Genomic DNA, 23388 nt, shown 5'->3' with positions numbered 1-23388 from the left:
TGTTTATATTTGGCATTGAATTGAATCGAGAAATGTTTGAAATCGTACTCCGCTTGGTCCGTGCGTCTCCAGTTTCCACGGCAAATCTGATTTGCTCGGGTCTTTTCGTCTTCTAGAGCTTCGTATTCTTGGGCTAAATCCTGTAATTCGGTTAAGTTTCCGAAATCCCGGCGGCGAGCATAAAGCTTATATTCTGGTAACAAATTTTTGTATATCCTTTCAAGTTCTTGGTTTTTAGAAAAAGATCCTTCTCGTCTGATTAATGTTTGAATCTCCGTGATATATCTATCTACTGGTTCGTTATGTCTCTGTTTTCTGTTTCGGATTTCCTCTTCTAGTTGTAGCAAATATCCCCTGGATAGAAAGCTTTTTTAAAATCTTCGCTGAAATCTGTCCATGACTTCCAATTTTTGTTATTGTTTCTGTACCATAACAAAGCGTGGTCTCCTAATAATTCTGGTAATGCTCTTAGTAGATCTTGTTTATCGATCTCGTAGGCCAAGCTTAATTCGTCTATCCTCTCTAAGAATTCTATTGCATCCGAATGTTTCTTGTCGAAGTGTGTGTTCCACTTTCGTACTTGATTTAGCAATTCTGGTTGCCCCATTTGTTTCGTTATTGTTAATTCCTGTAATTGTCTTCGGATGCCCGAAATTTCCTGGGTCAGTGTGTCGGATTCTGTTCCCTTGGAAGTTTTTTCTTTTGCGATTGTTCCTGTAGCTTCCTCGCAATTTTTAAAATAGGTTCGGAGTCGTGCTCTCAATTCGTCGACGGTTCCCTTGGGATCTAAGCCGCATTTTTTGGCCTTGTTCTGCAATTCCTCTTTGCAAAGTCGATTTATCCACGACGTACCTGTTACTGAGTCTGTGTCTTTATCTGTCGGCATGTTATTAACTTTTGCTCGGGCGCCAGTTTGTGATGGGTAGCTCTTTCGGGGCGACAGACTCAGTAAAACACAGGTTTGAAATAAAAATAAATCTATTTAGTATATATACAATAAATAAAAAATAAAAAAAGGAATTCTACGTTGTATACTTATAAAACAAAAATAAAATGAATTCTACGTTTCCGTCTGGGTCCCGCGATGAATGAATTCCCCGGCGAACGTCTATAAAAGAAAAGAAACTAATTATTACTAATGAAGAAATGAAATAGCAGACCCACGGTAATGTTCAATACACAAATACCGATGGGTTCCACTTGGCTAAGGACAGAGTACGATCCTCAATACGGAAATCTGTCTGTCCGGCTTGGCTCTGTGCAGATCCACGGTAATGTTCAATACACAGTACCGATGGGTTCCGCTTGGTTAAGGACAGAGTATGATCCTCAATACGGAAATCTCTCTGTCCAAGATGGCTCGCAGGTTCACTACACCGGCGAGTCAGGGAGCCTAGAGCGCTAGCTACAAGACTGTCTAATTCCGCTATTCACACGCCTTAAATAGCCGTTCTGATTCCCACTTCGCCGTCACGTTGTAGAAGTGGATGCGCAAATATTGACACTCCCACGGTTCGAACTATTAAACGAGCAGAGCATCGTTACAATATATTAATTAACTTATATTTTAATAGTTAAATGTAATCCCCTATTTATTAAAAAAACCGTGTGGGATACTCCATAGTATGCAAATATTCATAAAAAGCATTATGCTTACTTGTAAGACAATCCAAAGTATTTGGACATTTGGATTTAAATTTATCATTGACAAACATTATTTTACATACTAGATTATATCCAGAATTCTAGTAGCACTTAAAATACTTAAGTCGTCTAGTATCAAAATCTCGTATTTCTAATTCGTCTCATAAATACCTATCGACTGTGAGTAACGTTTAGTCTTAAAAGAGCCAATATGTTCTTAATAATCACCATCAATTATGCTATTGTTGTCAAAGTAACCTAAGACTTGGGAATTTTCGTATCAAAACAACCGATGTTTAAAAGCGCCAATCAGGAGACTTTCTTTCATGCTGGTGACCTGAATACCTAAAACAAGCAACATAGTTGACTTACGTTAGTCAATGCTTGTTTATTTTCAAATCTTTAGGTTAGGTTGGGTTAGGTTGTAAGCGTTGTAAGAGACGAACTCGTTTTTCTTATAAGGGGAACAGGAATAGATTTAAAGTCCTTGTTAAAAAAAGGCACATAACGTCGCTAAAGAAGTTTTCACTTCAAAAATAATATGTTTATTTTGTTTTTTCTACATAAGCTGTTTATTAGAACCTTAAATATAATGACCACACAGAAAATGTTTGTATAACAATGACCTACATAATACATTATAAAATAAAAATGTGCTTGGCAAACAAGGTCAACAATTATAACTGGGTTGCATTCATCGTCGTCCTACCATAACTATTATTAGCATGCATTAAAAAATTATTAATAAATTCAATTTAAAATTAAGTTTGTTTGTGAGAAAAATAAGAAGATTTCTCGTTCTACCTACTGCACGATAGATAAATAGATATAGTCTTTACTTTGCATGGTGATCCTGCTTCTAAAGAATTGAATATCCTGACCCAAAAAGAAAAATGGTAATCAAAAACTGGAAATGGAGATGAAAAAATGGGGTTAAGTATCCATCCCCGAAATACACACTCGTTATGGGATTGAAGCTGCATCGTAATGGGAGCTACATCGGCAATGGAATGATAATGAATTCGATGCCAAAGACATCCTTCGAATCATGGTTGGATTAATAGTGAATGGAGACATTGATTACTAACAAAAAGCCGAATAAAAATCAGACAACCTGCAAAATGGAAATATAATATTAATAAAAGTCTTAGATAGGTGCAATATTTGTAGCAGTTTGGTTTAAAACTTTTTTTGGTTTAAAATCTCTTGTCTTTGACTAACCAGTGTATGATAGAAAACGTTAAAATCAAAAAACTACTGATATAAGAGTCTCGGCTACAAGTGGACCTCTTCTTTCTATTGCAGATATATCGAAAAAGTACTAAAGCAACCTCAGTGCCCAGCACAATTTAACAGCTTTCTAATGCAAAAATTTAACTAACTAATCTTGCAGAAGTCAAGGAACTATTCTAGACCAATTCAACAATGATTTCACAAGATGCATTTATATTGAATAGTATTGAAATTTATCCAGGAACATCGAGGAGATCGACGATAACAACGACGTGCCAATATCTCATTAATTTGACTGATAATACGGTTATCTGTCTAAAGGCATATCTGATCATATTTCGCATTACGTGACAGCCATTGAAATTTATAAAAATTACAATAATGTACCTATTGAAAGAAGGAGTAAAGACAGAAAGACAGGAAAGTTTTTAAATCAGAAGAAAAGTGTAGTGGCTTTTATAATGAAGCTCAAATATATTGAGTCATATTAGTGCCGTGTCAAATTTAAACGGAAATATCCATCTAAAGACAAACATTACTAAGCTTTACCAATTTTACTCAAGTGATCCGTCGAATGAACCGGTCAAGGAAAGCCCTTTCTGAGAGGCTTTTAACAAAAATTTTAATTTATTCTTTTCGAGACACGTATAGATTTGGGTTCCACCTGTTTATTACTAGAGGAAAATTAAGCTATCTAAAGTAGGTGAGAAAGCTATTTAATGTATCAAAAAATAATCCACAAGCTTTGAGCCAGGGCATTATATAATTTGCCGAATGAAGAAAATTCCAACACAATCACTTTCTCTTTTCACAAAAACATCAAACTTTATCAAAAGTGTCCAGCAGGAATATTACAGGCATGCAGCTTTGTTTACATAATCTTACCGTTGTTTAGAGGTACTCAAAGGCTGCGTTTACGTCTCAAAACTCATTCAGCTATTGCTGGATGCTCTTTAATCTGGCACTGTTTATGCCAAACAGATAATATATTATGTCAAAGGTAACTAGTGCTGTGCAACAGAATGTGGTAGTCAAGAATGTGCTCGACATGGTTATCCCAGCAAGCTCCAGGAAATATAAAGATAATGGACCTATTAGCCTTTTAGAGGGTACTCATTTATCACTCACAATTAAATATTTGGACTGATCGAAAGAAAAATAAAAAGGCTTGAAGTCCTGCAAAATATATTATTAAAAAACACTGCACTACTTTGTTGACCAATATTTTAACATTTTCGACTGGAAGACTGATGCTGATATCTTCCTAAAATTAGCAAGACAGTGGCATTTTAGACTTACCGAATGCAAACGACTTTATTTGCGTCGATTCATCAAAAACGCTGAAGACATTTGGTGGAGAGTAATAAAAAATTCAACGTTTCAACTGTGTTTCAAAGCCCAAACAAGTTTAAAAAAAAGTTGTCTCATATTAATTTAGCTAAACTTGAAACCAACCATATACACAGTGTCAGTCCCAAGAAGTTAAAAGACGTCAAGAGTTTGCTGGAAATTTATTTTGAAAACACTTGGCTCCAAAATTCAAGGTTGGAATACTACAGACCATCTTTACAGAACATGGATTTACCAGTCTGTGGTCCACTAAACAAAGAAAATATAATAGTGTCAGTGTAATTTCATTAAAATCAAATAAAATTTGACAATAATGACTTTTGATTTAACTAGACCCGTTTTAAATGACTCGGAGGCAGCGTAATTTGTGAAAAAGTAACCAAAGTTACAATATTAGTATCATAATTGCCAATGTTCATAATTCTTTTTGAATTGTCTCTATAGAAAATTGATAAAGGTGGATATTGGCGATTTTGATAATAGACCACTCGCTCAATATAAAGCTTACTTAATAGGACTTTCTTATTTCTCCGAACCAAGATTGACTAGTTTGGCGTTGTGACCTCATACTTAAATCTGGAATCATTGATCACAAACACAGGGTCACTAAAAGAAAAAATAAAACGAAGATTTGATCTAGCAAAAGTCGCTGGAGGAAAGATGGCCAAAATATGCAAGCACTCTCAAATCTCATGAGGTTGATCAACTACCTAATATTCCCAACACTGGCATACAGATGTGAATCTTGGACCCTACGACAAGTGGAAAGAAGAAAGATAGACGCCACTGAAATTTTCTGTAGGAGGAGAATGTTATGATTTGCGTGGACCGACCACAGGAAAAATAATTTAGTTTTTCAATGAGATAAAGCTCATCAAATGGCTCTACAGTAAGGTCCATCTCCAATAATTAAAATTTGTTACGAGACATGTTACGAGAGCAGACACAGAAAACATGGAAAGAATTGTTATCCAAGGAAAGATAGAACGCCGAAGATCACGAGGAAGATCCTTAACAAGATGGATCGACCAAATTACCCGACCAAAAGAGAGAGATATTTAATAGTTTTACAAATATTTTGAAACATTTCATTAATTTATTTTTATTCCGATTGAACGATCCATTACGGTGAAGACAATGCCGCGTATTCAAACATGAACTTAACTTCTTTATCATCAGAAGATTGTTGGAATAATTTGTTGTTTAATTTAAAAGATAGAGTACTTTGTTGATCTCTCAAAATCAGTGCGGTCCTGGTGAAGATTGCAGTTGTCATTCTCGAGCATACATGTTGATAATATGGATGCTTGCATCCTGTTTTTTTTTTCATAAATTTAAATAACTTGTCTTCAATAACTCAGTCGAAGGCATTTTTAAAATCTATAAATGAAATATGCGTTTCTGAGTTAAATTCTCTTCGTTTCTCCGATTTTCTTCGAATATTGAAATGTAGCTATATGGAATGTATTTGTTTGATTTTAGGTACACTAAAACGCCACGCAGTGTCTTTGGCGCAACTACCCCCACCCATCGAAAACGAAACGGACGAAAAAGAAGAGTTTTGCTTGCCGCCGCCCCCGGAGTTCGGCGAGAACAACCCCAATTTTAGCGACGTCGTGGTGGCGCCCCCGCCACAGTTCAGTGATAACCGGCAGATTACTAGAGTGCGGATCGTCGGCGCAGTACCAAAAGGCACATTAGCAGTCAATACGCAACCGAAACTGAAACAAAATCGACTACACAGTCAGTAAACCTAAAAGGCTGACTCTACACATCAATGTCGTTTTTTACATTACACTTTTTTACGATTTAATACTCAATTTTTGATATTCAATGACAATTACATGCAGAGCTTTTATTAAAAATTGTTTATTTATTTTTATATATACAAAACACTCGTTTATTTTTTAGATAAAAAAAAATATATATTAAAATTGCAAACTAAATAAAAACAGAATATTTTTGTTTAAAACTAAATAAAAACAGAATATTTTTTGTTTACTAATAAGGGTGTATTTTTGTTTTTGAGTCAATTTTTACCTCCACAAAACTTTTTAGTTATAAAATTATATATACTTACGTATTGTGCAGTTTAGTGCTCACCTTAACCTTAAAATCTTTGTCTTTTTGAAATTGTCAAACTGATTTAACTCCGCATTTGACAACTATTTGATTAGTTGTCAATACAATGAAAAGCACATATAAATGGTTAAACAACTGTCTATATTTTTTGAGCAGTTAAAAACGTTATTAAGACTCTTTTTCATAAATCAGATGAGTCGGAAATACAGTACCTATCCTTCATAGAAGCCTATAACTGTCTTATAAGAATTTCTAATGCTTCATCAACATGCTCTTTAAGAAAGTATTTATTGGGTGAGTCAGGAGCAATGATTGTATCTCTACCTGCAATAGACATGTCCAATTTTAATAAAAACAACAACAAAATTAAGTTCCCAGTGTTTTTAACTTGTATTTCCGAAGTAGTCTTATAAATATGTCTATTGGATTTTGACAGCTATCTGCTGAAAAATGATGCTAAGCTTCAAGCGCCATCTATTGGGTTTTAGCAGCTTTCCACTGGTTCAGAAAAAGTGCATCTATAGGATCGTGACAGCTGTTTGCTGAGAAAAGATGTTAAGAACCATAAAGCACTTTCTATACTGTAAGCGCCATCTATTAGATTTTGACAGCTGTCTTCTAAGAAATGATGCTAAGAAAAATAAAGGATTTTCTATACTACCACCACCATATCAGGACTTGTGAACAACCATGTTATATCATTATTAGGTATATCAACGTTTCTTTAACTAAATAGTAGGTATATAAAATCTTATATAAATCGTATATTATATACGTAGCACAATAATAATGTATTATTGACAGCAATTTTCAAAATGTACACCGACATAGTAATGGTGGTTTAGCAAGCTACAAAACTTTCACTTTATGCATTCAAAACGTACTATGAAACTAAATTTCGTCAGTAAATTAAGTTTTTAAAATCATACTTACTTTAAGTAAGTATAAACCTTTAATTTTTATCAATTTTTTTTTAATAAAAGCTGTGCAAGATCGTAGTTACTACCTAGGTCTCACAATTATCTTATACAAAAGTAGTATCTACCAAATAAATATCCATTGCTCTAATTTTAGCAGCGAACACTGTTAACTTCAGTGTCAACTGCACGATATGCTTCAATCTATTCGTTCAGTATTTTCAGAACAGAAGACTTGTAGGATTTTTTTAAACTAAAAGGTAAAGAAGATAGTTTTTAACGGAATAGCTGTAAACGGCTGATGCTAAATGTTTTATTGAATGAAGTATTTATTTATGCTGATTCGGGTCAGTATTGGATTAGTAAATACGATATTTTTCCGAAGAAGGAGTCAGTTTCGAAAATAATCGATGGTAATTGCGCATTTTTATTGTTTTTGAAATTGACAACTTCTTTATTTGCTGGTTGTTACAACGCCTTTGAAGACTGTATCTGATTCATACGCTACTCTACTTAATTTCACAATAACTTTCGGATCTCAGTCTTCTTTTAATATCTAAAAATAGCCAGTAGTTACTAGGAACCAAATCTGTAGAATGTGGTGGATGTGCAAACAATTCATATTTTAATTCGTATGCTTTTCTCATAATTGGCACTTGGTAAACGAATTGTTTCTTCTTCATTTGTGATTATTTAGTCTTCCTTCAAATACACCAATAATACAATATAATATTCGCTCTTGATGGTTATTACTTCCCAAAGGCAATCTATAAACAAAATATCCGAATCCGAGGTAATGTTTGCACCTTCGGTTGCTTTGGACGTCTTTCACCTGCAGATGTTAAATTATCTGAGAGTCCATTTCACTTTTGAGTAAAGTGGTCTATCGAAGTCCCATTCATTGGCTTATATTGATGTAAAAACTTTATTTCTTGATGCAAATTGTGAATACATTACCAGATTTTCATCCATCGTTACGTACAGCTTTAATTTAAAATCATGTCAACAAAAAATAGAGCATTACTACGAGCGCCATCTATTTGATTTTGATAGCTGTCTACTAAGAAATGATGCTAAGAAAACTAAAACACTCTATATTACGAGCGAGATTAATTTGATTTTGACTGATGTCTGCTTCGAACTCATACTAAAAAAAAACAAAGCAATTTCTTTACTGTAAGCGTCATATATTGGATATTGAGAAAGTATGCTGAGAAATGATGGTAAGAAAAATAAAACACTTTGATTGATTTCACTTTTGAGTGAAGTGATGAATCCAAATCTCATCAATTACCTTTTATTGACGTAAAAACTCTATTTATTTGGGACACATTGTAAATATATTGCCGGGTAGATATTTTCATCTCATCTATCTACCATTCTACCTCATTATATGTCATATAAAAATAAGGCAAAATGATTTTGACTTTTTGTATTTCTCGGGACAACTGCTGGCTTTTGGGCGACCATAGTAACACAGCCACCTAAAGCTTACAAGCCGTGAAATAAAAATGGCAACGCAGCATCAGCTGTTAGAAGTAGTCCGACTGTAAAGAGCCCAACAAAATAATAAATAAAAGAGGAACATCATAATATTCGCTATAAAGTTAGAATTAAGTAAAAAAATCGTACAAAATAGTCTGATAAGGTACATATATATCACATCTATTAAAACTGCAAAACATTAAATACAATGAGGTGTAATATTAATAGAATTTAAAAGTAATACAAGTGCATTCAGCTTACATTATTTACATAATTTATGTTAAAAAAAAAGAAAATAATCTTTTAATATTTTTGTAAACAACTTGCAGTTTATTGAATTCTAGTATCCCTTGAGCGAATATTATATTTATTAAGAGTGGCTTAGAAAAATGTTATTGAAATGATAAACTTTTAGTTAGTTTCTTTGTCATAATTTCATTATTCTTGTTTTTTGTGAAGTTATTTAACAAAGTATTGGAGAAAATCACAGAAATTTTAAAATATAGTTCTCTAACAGCTGTTCCACAAACATCTGTTTATGTCCTTCACATAAACAGATACAAGTAATTCCTTCCTAATGTTAATGTTTGAAATAACTTTTATACACTCATCACTGCACTGATTGTCAATATTTAATAAATAAAAACAAATCCTTTCTTCTACAACTTTTATTTGCCAGTTTTTTAACTCGACCCTCTCACTAAAACTTTGTAAAAATTTCTTGAAATGCACGATAAGGTCTTTGTTTTCGAGTTCTTTTATATTATTTTCTTCCCAGAGACTTATTTCTGCTCGTCTAGTTTCAGGATTTTTTCTTGTTGGTGGTTTTGGGTTAGATAAATATGACGGTTGGTTTTCAAAAATTCTTGGTATCGCATTCTCTTTCAACTTGGGAAAAACCAAATTTCGTTGAAGAACCGTACCATTTTTATCAATGAATGACTCACTTTCAATAATATCCGTTGCATCAAAATGTTTTTTACATACTACCGAACTAGAAGTTACTGTGAAATCTTCACGGTTAATAGATCTAACCCACTGAGTACGAAGGTGATCGTTTTTGGGAAAAGAGAATGTACTTTGGGCCTTTTCATACTTTAAAGTAGTTGCATAATTTGATTTGCAATTTGGTACACTGCAGTGTCTCGGCATCTGTAATTAAAAAAATATGTTAGAATATCATATTACTACTGTACCCTGTACCAATAAATTAACATCGACTTGGGGTTTGTAATTACTAAAGCAGTGTCTGAATTTGTGAATTTAACAGTTTGTACGTATTATTTGTCTGAATAATATATATCTAAATGCTTCACACAATTATTACAATATACGTAAAAAATACATACCTTTTTCTTAATCGAATAATTTACCAATAATACAAGAAATACAAACAAAATTAGCATAATCTCTCCAAGTAAACACAGGGCTATCGGACTACCTCCAACGTTGCCAATTTTCTCACTTCACGGCTTGTAAGCTTTAGGTGGCTGTGATAGTAAGCATTGTTTTAAAAATTGCAAAAACCACTTTCAATAAATCACTATAAACTGTAAACTAAGGGTGCAATTATGCTAAAATGTGATAGATGATGTTTATACGGTTATACTTTCTATAGATCATGTGGATATATTACTATTGGCACCATCTATATGTCAGGTGCAGAACTTGAAGTTCGGACATTAAGTGGTTTGGTACATAATGGTAGAGCTCATTGTTTCTAATATGTACATATTATCTTTATATATAGTAATTTCACAACTTTTGATCTTCTGAAGCACCTACATCTCTCTAAAATCATGAAACTGGCTATTTGCTTAAATGTAATTTTTTAAAATTGTTTCTACTACAAACTCTTATCTAGACTTAACAATTTACAAAAAATAACACAAATGGGGTCATTCTATTTGAGTATTTGTTGCTAGGCCTTACAAATCGGAACAACAGGTGGCGAATCAGATACAATTATGAAATTTATAATATAGCTACAGCGTCTTCAATGGACAGGCCATATATTTAGAATGGAAGACAACAAGCGTTCAAAAAAACTGTTAATGCAAATTTCCTTGGCAGTTGATGGTGGAGGAGAATGGCTAATAGACCTTAATGAATAATGCTCATAAAGGCAAGGGTTTCAATTGAATTGTAGAGCCATAGAATAGATGTATTGCATATTTCACCTTCAAACGGCCTGTAACGACCTGCCTCTATTATATATAGCTAATAAAACTGTTATTGGGTTGCGAAACCGAAACTTTTTTTAATCCAAAGCTTCTTTTTGCCTTAATCAAGTCTTTGTATTTAGAAACATTCCGTCATTTATATTATATTCATCCTGCCAAAATATATATTAATTAGAAACGATATTTTTGGACTTATTGAAGTGTTCATATATATTATTGTTGTTGGTTAATGTAATTGTGATTTGTTTTAACTTTTGAATTCAGTTTGTAATATTTGAGAAGTTGGATTTATTTTAAAAAAACCATTTTTTTAATTGATGTGCTAATGAAATTGCTTAGATGCAATTTGTTTAGAATGAAGACATCGAAAAAACTGACGCCGTAATGGATATTGTCATTTTAGAGTGCTAGATATAATATTAAATGAGTTTTAACGAGTAATCGATTGGTTTGGGATTATTAAAACAGTTTTTTGCATTACGGATAATACAGTAAAAATAAAATTGTTTGAGAACTAAGTGTTTGGTAAAATTATTCTCAACTAAGTGATTATTTTAATTACCGATGTACATTTTTCCGTAATACTTTTGTAATTCTACTGTTTGAGCTTCAACAAAATAGTTTTATTTAGACCAATCCTCAGTTTGCTTTCTATCATAAACTTCTTGACTATCAAGATCTATTCTCATTTTTCTCTTTAATTAGAATTTACCATTGTTCATCATCATCACTGGCTCGACAACCCTTTTTGGGTCTTGGCCTGTTCTAGGATTCTTCTCCATTCCGATCTGTTTCGTGCTTTTTTTTTCAGTCTTTTATTTTTAAGGTTGTTATATCATTTTCTATTTGTTCTAAGTATCTCAGTTTCGGTCTTCCTCTTGTTCTTTTTCCTACTGGCATCTGTTTGAATATTTTGTTTGGTATTTCGCCTTCTTCCATTCTTTCTACATGTCCTATCCAACGCAGCCGTCCTATTTTGATGAATGTTATAATATCCGGGTCCTGGTATATTTTGTATAGTTCAGAGTTGTATCGTCTTCGCCATATTCCGTTTTCTTTTGTGCCCTTATATATGTGTCGCAAGATTTTTCTTTCGAAGGTGGCTAACAACGTTTCCTCTCTTTTAGTAAGTGTCCAGGTTTCTGAGCCATATGTGAGTACCGGTCTTATTAGGGTTTTATATATTTGGCATTTTGTCTTTCTTGCGACGTTATCTGATCTTAGGTGTCTAATTAAGCCATGGTAACATTTATTTGCAATAAATATTCGCCTCTTCACTTCCTCCGTGACGTTATTATCAGACGTGACTAGGGATCCCAAGTATATAAAGTTTTTTACCTCCTCTATGTTGTATTCTCCTATTGTTATATTTTGTGGCTGCCTTATTTCTGCGTTTTTTCTTACCTGCATATATTTTGTTTTGGTCTGATTGATTTTAAGACCACTATTTTGTGCAGCTCGTTCTATTTGGTTGTATGCCTCTATCATTTCTCTTCTTGATCTTGCGATTATGTCAACATCATCTGCAAATGCTAGTATTTGCACGCTTTTATTAATTATTGTTCCTCGTGTATTGACTGTTGTGTCCCTCAGTATTTTCTCGAGCACGATGTTGAACAAGATGCATGATAGAGCGTCTCCCTGGCGTAGTCCCTTTTTCACATCTATTGTTTCCGTTAATTCATTTTGTATCCGGATTCTACTTTCTACTTTTAGAGATTCTTTTATCAGTTCTATTAGTTGTGTTGGTATATTAAATTCTTTCATTGCTTTTATTAAGAATTCTCGGTTTATATTGTCATATGCGCTTTCAAAGTCTATGAAGAGATGATGGGTGTCGATGTTATATTCACTTGTTTTTTCGAGGATCTGTCGCAGAACAAATATCTGGTCTATTGTTGACTTCTGTCTACAGAAGCCACTTTGGTATTTGCCAACTATTTTTTCAGCGTGTGGTCTAAGTCTTTCATAAATGACATTGGACATTATTTTGTATGCTGCATTCAGCAGCGTGATTCCACGGTAGTTTCCACATTCTAACTGATTTCCTTTTTTATGTAGTGGTACAATAATACCGCTATTCCACTCCGTTGGTAGCTGTTTATTCGACCATATCTTTGTTATCAATTCATGTATTGTTTTTTGTAGTGCGTCTCCTCCTTCCTTTAGTAACTCCGATGCTATTTGATCCGATCCCGGTGCTTTATTGTACTTTAATTTTTCTACTGCTGCTCTAATCTCGGCTATTGTTGGTGGAGTCTTTTCTCTGTTGTCTGCTTGGTCTAATGGTATGTCAGGGGTCGTCTCTCTCCGATCTCCTTCAAACTTTTCCGTAAAATGTTCTGTCCATCTACTTAGTATCTCTTGCTGTTCTGTCAATATATTACCATCCTTATCTCTTCCTTATTTACCATTGTTATCTTTACTATTTATCCATTTTATTCGAAGTACTATATGACAAAGTTAAGTTGAACCGCGAGCTTGAGGCAATAAGCCACAGGCGTGGATATTATACCTTCTAAGCAGTTTGGACAGCAGATTGTTGTTTTTCGCTAACGTATTTATATTTTTATTATAATCAAGAATATAGATATTTTTAATTTGTTTTAAAAGGTACTTTCAAATCTAAATAATCTCTTTTTCACTCAATAGTGGCAACAACACTGTAACTATCGACCAAAATGTTTTGGTATAAAATGATCACTATTACTGAAACCTATTTGCCCTTCGCGATTTAACTTAAATTTTTTGTATAGTACTTGATTTTTTTATAAAAGTACAATTATTTTGTAGTCCACATTCTCACTTTTCGCAATGATTATCTCCTTGTCGCTTTATTTGAATAGATACACTGTTTTTGTCTTAATTGAAGCATTCTTGAGCATATAAGTGTGTAATTAAAATTAGAAAAGAAGCCTCAGCTTCTTTGCAGATGTCTCCAAACCATTTTTGTTGAATATTTCTCTGTTCTTCGCCAGTATTATCTTGTCTGCATCTTCTACGGCATTCATAGAAATTTTTTCCGAATACTTATAAAAGAAAAGAGGGTACAGTATGCATCCTTGTCCTCCTCTGCATTGTATTGAATGAGATCTGTTATACAAATCTCGTATGTATGTCTGGTATGTATGTATATCCCTCATACTGGCATGAGAGACGACAAATTGCTTATGCTTGTTTTATTGACATTTTTGTTTGTTTTATGTATTCTGTTATTGAAGAGTACATTAAAGTTACTTTCGTTAGTATGTATAATCTGTTATATAGTTCATTTATGATTAGATTAGATGATCACTCCCGCAAAGGAAAGGAGGAATGGTTTGGAATGCTTTAAGTTATCAACCATTTAATATATATAATATATCGTTTAATAAAGGATAATATTCAAAAAATGTAATAAATGAACCAACTTCTCAAATATTTCGCACCATTACACGCTACTCGATACGAGTCACTCCCTATTTTTGTTTATAATTGTGTATTTTATCAACTATTTGTAACATTGTGTTATTTGTTTTGTAAGATATGCTCAAATATTGCCTATCCATCGATAAGAACTAGGTTAAATTTGTAAATATATTGATGGGGTTACAGTTACTGTACGACTGCAAGTTTTTGTGCAGTAACTACAATTTTCTGTTAGAACTAGTACCGGAAGAGATCCTGATTTTTGTTTTATATAGAAATGTAAAGTGTTGCGTTCTTAATGATCTATATAAAGAAACAATTCTTTCTCAGACATCAATTATGTAGCTTGTATGAACAAACACCCAAATCAAGTATCTAATATTATGAGAAGAAAATATTTTAGAAATTATATTACGCTATATGGTTAAAAATTAATCAAAAATCAAATTTGTTTTTAAAAAAGTACCAGAAATACCATTTCCTCATGTAAATCTTCATAAAAAAATCTTAAGGCTCATTCTGTTCATTTTTGGCTCATTCAAGGTCATGTATGAACCACTAAGAAACTCGTAAGGTATGAGGCCACGTTGGAAAGTCACATGCCCTGTCCAATAGCACTTTTCAAATGTCATATTGCACGTAACATGTAATTCCACGTCGTATTTTACGTTAAATATGATATTTTTAAAGTTTAAAGCTACACATTAGCGTCACGTCGAAATGTGACATCTTAATTGAAGTTTGAAGCTATTTTCTCGTATTTTTAAGTTATCTACTGTGTTTGTATGATTCTATGTTATCTACGACTGTCAAAAACGAGCGTAAAAAGAAATAAATACCTATTTAATTAAAATTGTTCGATAAAGGGCATTCAATAAAGTAGATAAACATGACATTGACGCTAAACTGAAAGCTGACATGTCGAAAAAATGTGACGTTGACTCTGGCTTGTGTTCTCTTTCTGCCATTCTTTGTCTTTTTCTATCTAATGTTTTAAATATTAATCAAGATTAGGGTGGGTGTTTTTTTGTTCTTCTATTTGTTATTATCTGTTATTAGTATCTGTTATTATTCTTATTTCTGTTGTGTTATTTCAGCACTGAAGTAAAGTGAAGTTTTTTTTGTTATTTTACTTGTTACTTATGTTTCGACTTTAGTAGATTTAGTGTACTAGATAGTGGACTTGGAGTACACTATCATAGTTTTTTAGCTGCAGGCTGTTAACATTGACTGATATTTTTAGATAAAACAAAAATCATAATTTAGTCTATACCGCGGCTGGCTAGATCTAACGGAAATGTTGGAGGTTGATAGATTTTTATGTATATATAATTTCTGTGCCTATTTATTTCACATTTAGTAGTAATTAAACAGTGCACATATTTTTATTGGAATACACTAGTTGTTGATACAGTTCACGTAACAGAATCTCAAAAGGTTGTTTTTTTTTATTAATAAATGCTATGTTTTATGTTAGTTTCACATTTTTTTATTTCAAGAATATTGTCACTGTGTTATTTCGGCAAAAAATTATTATGTTTTGATATTTTTAAAAATTTTTTACTAATGTTTGTTTATGTTGTTTTCATGTGTTTTAGATATGCAATTAATTGTTTTTCGTTCCTCGTTTATTACTAATATTTTTACTGTATAGTTCATTGCAGCATATGTATTGATATTTATAAAAGAATTTAAGATCTAGTATGATCCCTTTTTTGGTACCCTGAGGTAATTAATCTTATAAACTGATGTTTCGATTTCTAGTCCGGAATTCTTTCTCTAAATGCAAACAAACTAATTCTACCTATTATGTTTGCTTATTTTCGCTCCATAAAATCCTTTGACAGTTTAATATTACCTACTTTGTTAGTAATGACAATTTAGCCATTTACTTCTAAAGTAAACGCCTTGAATGGGATTATTAATATCCCTACTCTACATGATGATCGCAATAAAGAAGATTATAAAAATACAATATGATCAAGAAAGATTAATTTTTTTCATTAATTTTTCTTCTTATTTGTTCATGCTTTCTGTATTCTAACTTTGATTTCTTTGAAATAATAGTCTGTGTAATTAATTATCGTGCCAAGATAGATGTAGTTTTCTACTTGTTTTAAAGTTTTACCGTTTATTGTCAGGCTTTCATCATTATTTTGGGTTTTTGATATCCTCATAAATTTTTTTCTTGGTGTTTATTGATAATCCATATTCTTATCCATACTCAACTATCTTGTTCATTGTTAATTGGTGTTCCATTGACCTTTATTCCTGTTGTTTCTCCCTCAAGAGCTCTTTTCATAATTTCTTTAGAGTATGCATGGAATAGTAGTGATGACAATATACACCCCTGTCGCACCCCTCTTTTAATTTTCGAACTCTTCTGGTGTGTGTTCATTAATGCGTATGCGTGCCTGCTGTTTATAATATAGATTTGTATTGTAATTGTTTTGCTTTGAGGACGTCCATTAGCTCTTTGTGGCGGACTTTATCGAAAGCCTTGTTGTAGTCTATGAAACAGACGTACATATCTTGGTTCACATCCAAGCATCTCTCGATTAGTACGTTGAATGCAAAGAGGGCTTCACGGGTACCTACGAGTCGACGGAATCCAAATTGGGTTTCTTCAATATCCATAACAAGTATTTGGTAAATGCGTTTATCATGCGTTTATAGGTCAACCATTCATTGGGTATGTCACCCGACTAATAAATTTCATTAAAGAGTTTTAAGAGGACATCCATGTACTCATTTTCTATTATTTTGAAGATATCAATAGGCAGTTGATCTTGCCCCGAGCTTTTGCCGTTTCTGGTGTTCTTTATTGCATACAATACTTCTTTTTTTGTAATTTCTATACTTGTTTCTCTATCTGGGAGTACTTATCTGTTCCTCCCCTGCCGGATCTTGGTCTCCGATTTCCATGATCAGTTTCTTTTCTTTTTAGTACTTATTGCCTTGATGTGTGTACTAGAGATATATAATTGGATCTTTAATGCAGTGTTTCATCCTTGCCTTCTGCATCCTTATGCCATTGACCATTTACTTGATTCATTCGCCTTTGGTGCTAATTTCTTAGCGCCAGGACATAAGACATAAGCACTTACCAACTCATCCGCCCGAAGCCGTTGGTCAGTAAGTGTGGGATTGCTTATACCGGCAATCGCTCAGTGGAATTTTCGCCATATTCGGCTACCCTCACTTAGTTTAGCCTGCAGACTAATGCAGTTGGCCGGGATGTGGCACGTGGAGCCATAAGTGAGAGATAGTTGTCTTATGAGGACCAGTTATCAAGAACCATCTCCCGTCTATGACGCTCGATGTGGTCGTTCCGATAAAAGGTGCTACCTCTATAACACAACTCTACACCCAAAATTCCATTAATTGGTCAATGTTAAATAATTTTTAAAATTTTTTAAGGACATTGAATATTTTGTCATAGAATGTTTTGTGACTTAGATTTGGAAGCATTAATTTATATTACTCATAATAACTCATATTATACTCATTTCCCTGTAATATATTTTCGGTTGGCTTATATTCGGAACAGTTGATAAAATTTATAATAACGGTACGATTGATTAGCTCAAAATTCATATGGATTCTATAAATATCACTCTGCATCTTTCTTTCGAAAGGTTTTGGGTTATCTTCGTCTTCAGCATGGTTTTATGTTTCACAAACGTACTTCACAATAAGTCTTAATAGGTTCTTTGAAGCTGTCGCTTAGGTTTTTACAAGTTGGCAATCTTTTTTTCTTTTTGCATAATATGCTCTCTTTCCTTTTGTTTTTAACTTCTCTACCTGTTGAATCTGCCAAGTTCTGTTTATAAAGAGTTGCCATGGTAGTCCGAGGAAATAAGATTTCTCTTGTTACTGTGACAAATCCAGGTATCTGACTTTTTTTTAGTTATTACGAAACTTTATCTTTTAAAACATGAAAGAAACTTTAAAATGGCGATTTCTAAAAGTTGTAAAATTAATTGGTTGCAAGACAAACTGCAAAACACAGTCTTAAACTCGTGGTTTAGTTTTTGAAGGTATTTTGAATAAGTTGGAAATTAATGCGATGGGTCGATTTTAAATCTATTTAGTGTGTCAAATCTCTTTTAAAAATCTGCAAACAATTAGTATTAAAGACTTCTTATATTTCATAGTTTTGCTATTAGAGTCATAGAGTGCTTTTTTGATCTGTATCTAGTACGAAATTGAGACTATGCTCGTGATTGGCAAAAGGTAAATATTTTTTTCGAGTCTTACCACAACTACTCATAGAGATTAGTTTATCCAGATAATTAAGGAGACTAATGGGAAAATTTCCTGTCCATATATATCATTGAAGAATATTTTATTTACTTGTCCCTACATATTGCCTTAAGTAGCCTGAAAGTTTGTCTTTTGTTATTCTCTTGTCTCATCTTTTATCATAATCTCTACACAGTGATTTATTTTGTGTAATTTTTATTAATTCCTTTTACCACATATATTTTTTTGTTGTGCGTGGTATTATAGATCCAATAGCTCTCTTTTATATGACTTGTCTTATTGACTTAATACACATTCTTCCATTTGATGAAAGCATAGTATTTGTATTTAAGAAAGATAATTACTGATTAATTTGTTTTTATTTATTTATTTGATTTTTTGCCAGAATAGTGACAATATTACTTTTATGATTCACTGGGAATCATTCTTCCTATTTTTTCTATGACAAAAATAATATACTGCAATAAAGTTTTTGTATATAAACATGATATTCAACAATAAATAAGATGCTCATATAATTTTTGTTGTATTTTTAAAGCGCGTTAAAACTTCAACAAGAATCCGCGCGGGTCATACGTTGTGAGTCTCTGAGAATCAGTTGTTCACATAAGATAGTATTCTGATCACTGATAGGGCACGTATAGAAGAATAAGAAGGTACGAGGGCGATAATAGAAGAATATAATTGGTGTGAATAAGGTGTAACCAAATAGGAAACTGACTATAATTTTCATCGAAAAATCACCTTCAGTGGGACGTTACCCATCCAAATGAGATCCAGATTAGATCGAAGAAGTTACTGTTTGGTATAAATTTTGGGCTGGCGCGTAATCGGTTCATATTTGTTTGATAAAGGCCGTCAACGACAAGTGCTATAGGTCAATGATTATCAACGTAATTTTGGACACTTAATAGAACCAATACGTATAAAATCCAATAGCCCTAAGTTCTATATTAACTATTCTGCACGAGCGATTTGAGGGCATGGTGATCTCACGTGGAGATGATGTTAACTGGCCGCCAAGATCATGCGATTTGACCCTGTTAGACTCGTTGTAGGCGTTTCTCAAATCACAGCTCTATGCGAATAAGCCACAAATGATAGCAATTCTCGAAGTTAACATAACTCAGGCCATCGGTCAAATTCAGCCTGATTTATGCGCCAGAGTCATGGAAAATTGAACATGTCAGATGTGCGTCACCAATTTCATAAATAATGGCATCGAGAGAACTTTCAAATCAACAAAAAATTTAAATAATACCTCAGAAATACTTTATTTTATTTTAACTTAATGATAGGTAGTGCTTACTGTCATATCAGTAGGTTATGATTACGGTCACGGGGCTCTAGGCACAATGTATGGAGACTGTTTGTCAGTTGTCACTACTTGTCAAGATCATTGTTAGAACAGGGGTTTTGGGACATTGTTGATTCTTGGAGACTTTGTTAAAAAGCATGTTTAAATAAATGTATTAAACCCAATGAAATATTATTACTTGGCGCAGTCTAGTGGAAATTAAACAAAAATCATGGAAGCAAGGTTACCAAATCCATTATCATTTGAAGGCAATGTGGCCGAAAATTTTAAACGATTTAAGCAAAGTTTTGAAGTATATCTGATGGCATCAGGAAAAAGTGGTAAAAGTGATGAAGTTAAGGTAGCAATTTTACTCAATTTAATTGGAGAAGAAGGCATTGAGATTTATAACAGTTTGGAATTAACAGAGGTCCAACAAGGAAAGCTAGCAGATGTATTGGAAGCATTTGAGTCTTATGTTACCCCTTGAAAAAACGTGGTTTATGAAAGATATTTGTTTTATAAGCGCATTCAAGAAGAAGGAGAGCCTTTTGACCACTTTTTAACAAATTTAAAAAATAAAGTAAGAAATTGTGAGTTTGGTGTTGAAGCATTTTCAATGGTCAGAGATAGAATAGTATTAGGCACCAATAGTAAGGATGCACAACAAAGCATGTTAAAAACAATTAATTTAGATCTGACTAAAGCTATTGAAATATGTAAAATGCATGAAGTATCTCAAGCTCAAATAAAAGAAGTTCAGAACAGCTTAGAGAAGGTGAAAATTGAATCAATTGGAAGTAAAGTCAAGCAGGGGCATAATTCAGTCCAAACAGTCAGGGGTGCAAGTTCTTCTAGAGGTGAATTAACTGCAGAAACTGTGGGAGTGTCCATAGACCAAGGAGGTGTCCAGCATATGGAAAAAAGTGTAGAAAGTGTGGTAAATATGGGCATTTTGATAAAGTGTGTTATCATGGTAGGTTAGTAAGAGAGGTACAAGTGGAAGAAAGTGAAAATAATGAAGTAGATGATTTCATGATTTCATCAATCACTGTTAATGAAATTAAGAATAAAAATAATAAAGACTGGATGGAAAATTTAAAAATTAATAACATTGATATACCTTTTAAAATAGATACAGGGGCACAGGTTAACATTTTACCCAAGGTTTTTGTTGAAAAAGTTTGCAAAATTAATGAATTAAAAGAAACTAAGGTCATACTTGAGACATATGGTGGTTTTAAGATCATTCCTTTGGGTATAATAAAACTTGTCTGTAAATATAAAAATATTGATCATTTATTAGATTTTGTTGTTGTAAAGGAAAGATCAACACCTATCTTGGGTTTATGTTCTACCATAGAGCTTGATTTAATTAATAAAATTGATAACATAACACTGCATTCTAAAGAAAAATTTGTAGAAATGAATAAGGATGTTTTTTCAGGTTTAGGTAAATTTCAGAAAAAATGTAGTTTAAAGCTTAAAGAAAATGCAGTGCCAGTGGCTAGGCCACCTCGTAGAGTCCCACTTACAATCAAGCCTAAACTTAATAATCAACTAATTGATCTTGAAAAGCGAGGAATCATCGCAAAGGTTGATGGTCCTACGCAGTGGCTTAGTAACCTGGTAATTGTTGAGAAAACTGATAAATCATTACGTATCTGCCTAGATCCTCGTGACCTGAACAAGGCATTGGAACGGGAATTTTGTATAATACCTACTGTTGATGAGATTCGTTCAATGTTACAGGGTAAGTCATTTTTTACAGTTCTAGATTTTAAGGAGGGTTTTTACCAAGTAGAACTGGATGAGCAATCCAGTAATTTATGTGCTTTTGGCACTATATTTGGCACATATAAATTTTGCCGCCTGCCATTTGGTCTTAACATAGCACCTGAATACTTCCAGAAATTAAATTCTGAAAATTTTGCAGATATTCCAGGTTGTATAGTCTACTTCGATGATCTATTAATTTGTGGTGAGTCAATAGAAGAGCATAATAATACACTGAATAAGGTGTTAGATAGGGCTAGAGAACTAAATGTGAAATTTAACCCAAACAAAATACAATATTGCGTTGAAAGTGTTAGATACTTGGGTCATATCTTTGATAAAGATGGGATGAGAGCTGACAACAAAAAAGTAGAAGCGATAAGAAGATTGAAGGATCCAGAAAATAAAAAGGAATTACAACAAATTTTGGGAATGGTTAATTATTTAAGGGCATTCATTCCAAACTTGTCAGAGATTTCCACGCCCTTAAGAGAACTCTTAAAAAAAAGTAATGCATGGGTATGGACATATAGACATTCTGATGCACTAAATAAAATAAAAGAAGTAATTATGTCAAGTAGTGTGCTTGCCAATTTCAATGAGAAGTTACCAACCGTGATACAGACTGACAGTAGTAGTAATGGCTTGGGGTGCTGTCTCTTACAGAATAACAGACCGGTAGCATTTGCATCTAGGGCGCTAACGAGAGCAGAGTCAAATATGAGTCAAATTGAAAAGGAGTTCTTGGCAATCCTTTATGCATGCAATAAATTTCACAATTTTATCTACGGAAGGAAAGTGCAAATTGATTCTGACCATAAGCCTTTGGAGGCATTAATGCATAAAGGCATTGCGGACATAATGTCGCCGAGATTACAAAGGATTAGGGTAAGATTATCTAAATATGACATAGAGGTAAAATTTAAGCCAGGCAAGTTCATGCATGTGGCAGATTTATTATCGAGGAATTTTATAAAAGATGAAGTGGATGATGATAAATTTATTACAGAAATAGTTCATACTATTGACATGACTGATGAGAAGAGAGAACAATTTAGGACTGAAGTGGATGCTGATGAGGATCTGAAACTAGTAAAGAAATATTGTATACAAGGGTGGCCCAAAACTTTGTCAAGAGTAAGCGAATCAATTAGGTATTATTATTATATAAGAAATGAACTATATTTACTTGACGGACTAATATTTTACAAAGACAGAGTTATAGTCCCAAAAATATTGAGAGAGAGCATGCTAAGATTATTGCATTCAAGTCATTTTGGCATTCAGAAAACCCAACAGAGAGCAAGACAGATATTACATTGGCCACAAATGAACAAAAGTATAGAAGACTGGGTAAGAAATTGTAGCAAGTGTGAGATATTTAAAAGTCACAATGCTAAAAAACCACTATTACTTAGAGAGTTGCCTCAAGCGCCTTTTGAAAAGGTAGCAAGTGATATATTAGATTATGGTGGACAGTCATATCTAGTTCTGATCGATTATTTTTCTAAATGGCTCGATATAGTGAAAATTAATTCAAAAACTTCTTAGGTGGTTATCAAGGAGTTAAAGAAAATTTTTTCAACACACGGAATACCCTATGAAGTCATATCAGATAACATGCCTTATAATTCGTGGCATTGTCAGCAATTTGCTAAAGACTGGGATTTTCGGTTTGTAACGTCCAGTCCCCGCTATCCACGGTCTAATGGACAGGCAGAACGAGCCGTTCAAATTGCAAAAAGCA

General features: G+C 33.1%; 1 protein-coding gene across 7 annotated transcripts in view; it reads left to right on the top strand.

The window, feature by feature from the left end:
• Prosap (SH3 and multiple ankyrin repeat domains prosap) overlaps positions 1-6120 on the top strand; it is a 382041-nt gene extending 375921 nt beyond the window's left edge. For all 7 annotated transcript variants that reach the window (XM_072521080.1, XM_072521079.1, XM_072521081.1 and 4 more), the window contains one exon: positions 5710-6120. In XM_072521080.1, the coding sequence (XP_072377181.1) occupies positions 5710-5978 (269 nt within the window). In that variant the 3' untranslated portion in view covers positions 5979-6120. The remainder of the gene's footprint in view (positions 1-5709) is intronic.
• The last annotated feature ends 17268 nt before the right edge of the window (positions 6121-23388 follow it).

The sequence above is a fragment of the Diabrotica undecimpunctata genome, chromosome 1, assembly GCF_040954645.1.
Source record: "Diabrotica undecimpunctata isolate CICGRU chromosome 1, icDiaUnde3, whole genome shotgun sequence".
In the NCBI taxonomy this organism is placed as follows: domain Eukaryota; kingdom Metazoa; phylum Arthropoda; class Insecta; order Coleoptera; family Chrysomelidae; genus Diabrotica; species Diabrotica undecimpunctata.
The sequence above is the reverse complement of the archived record's forward strand: the minus strand, read 5'-3'. Positions and strand labels throughout refer to the sequence as shown.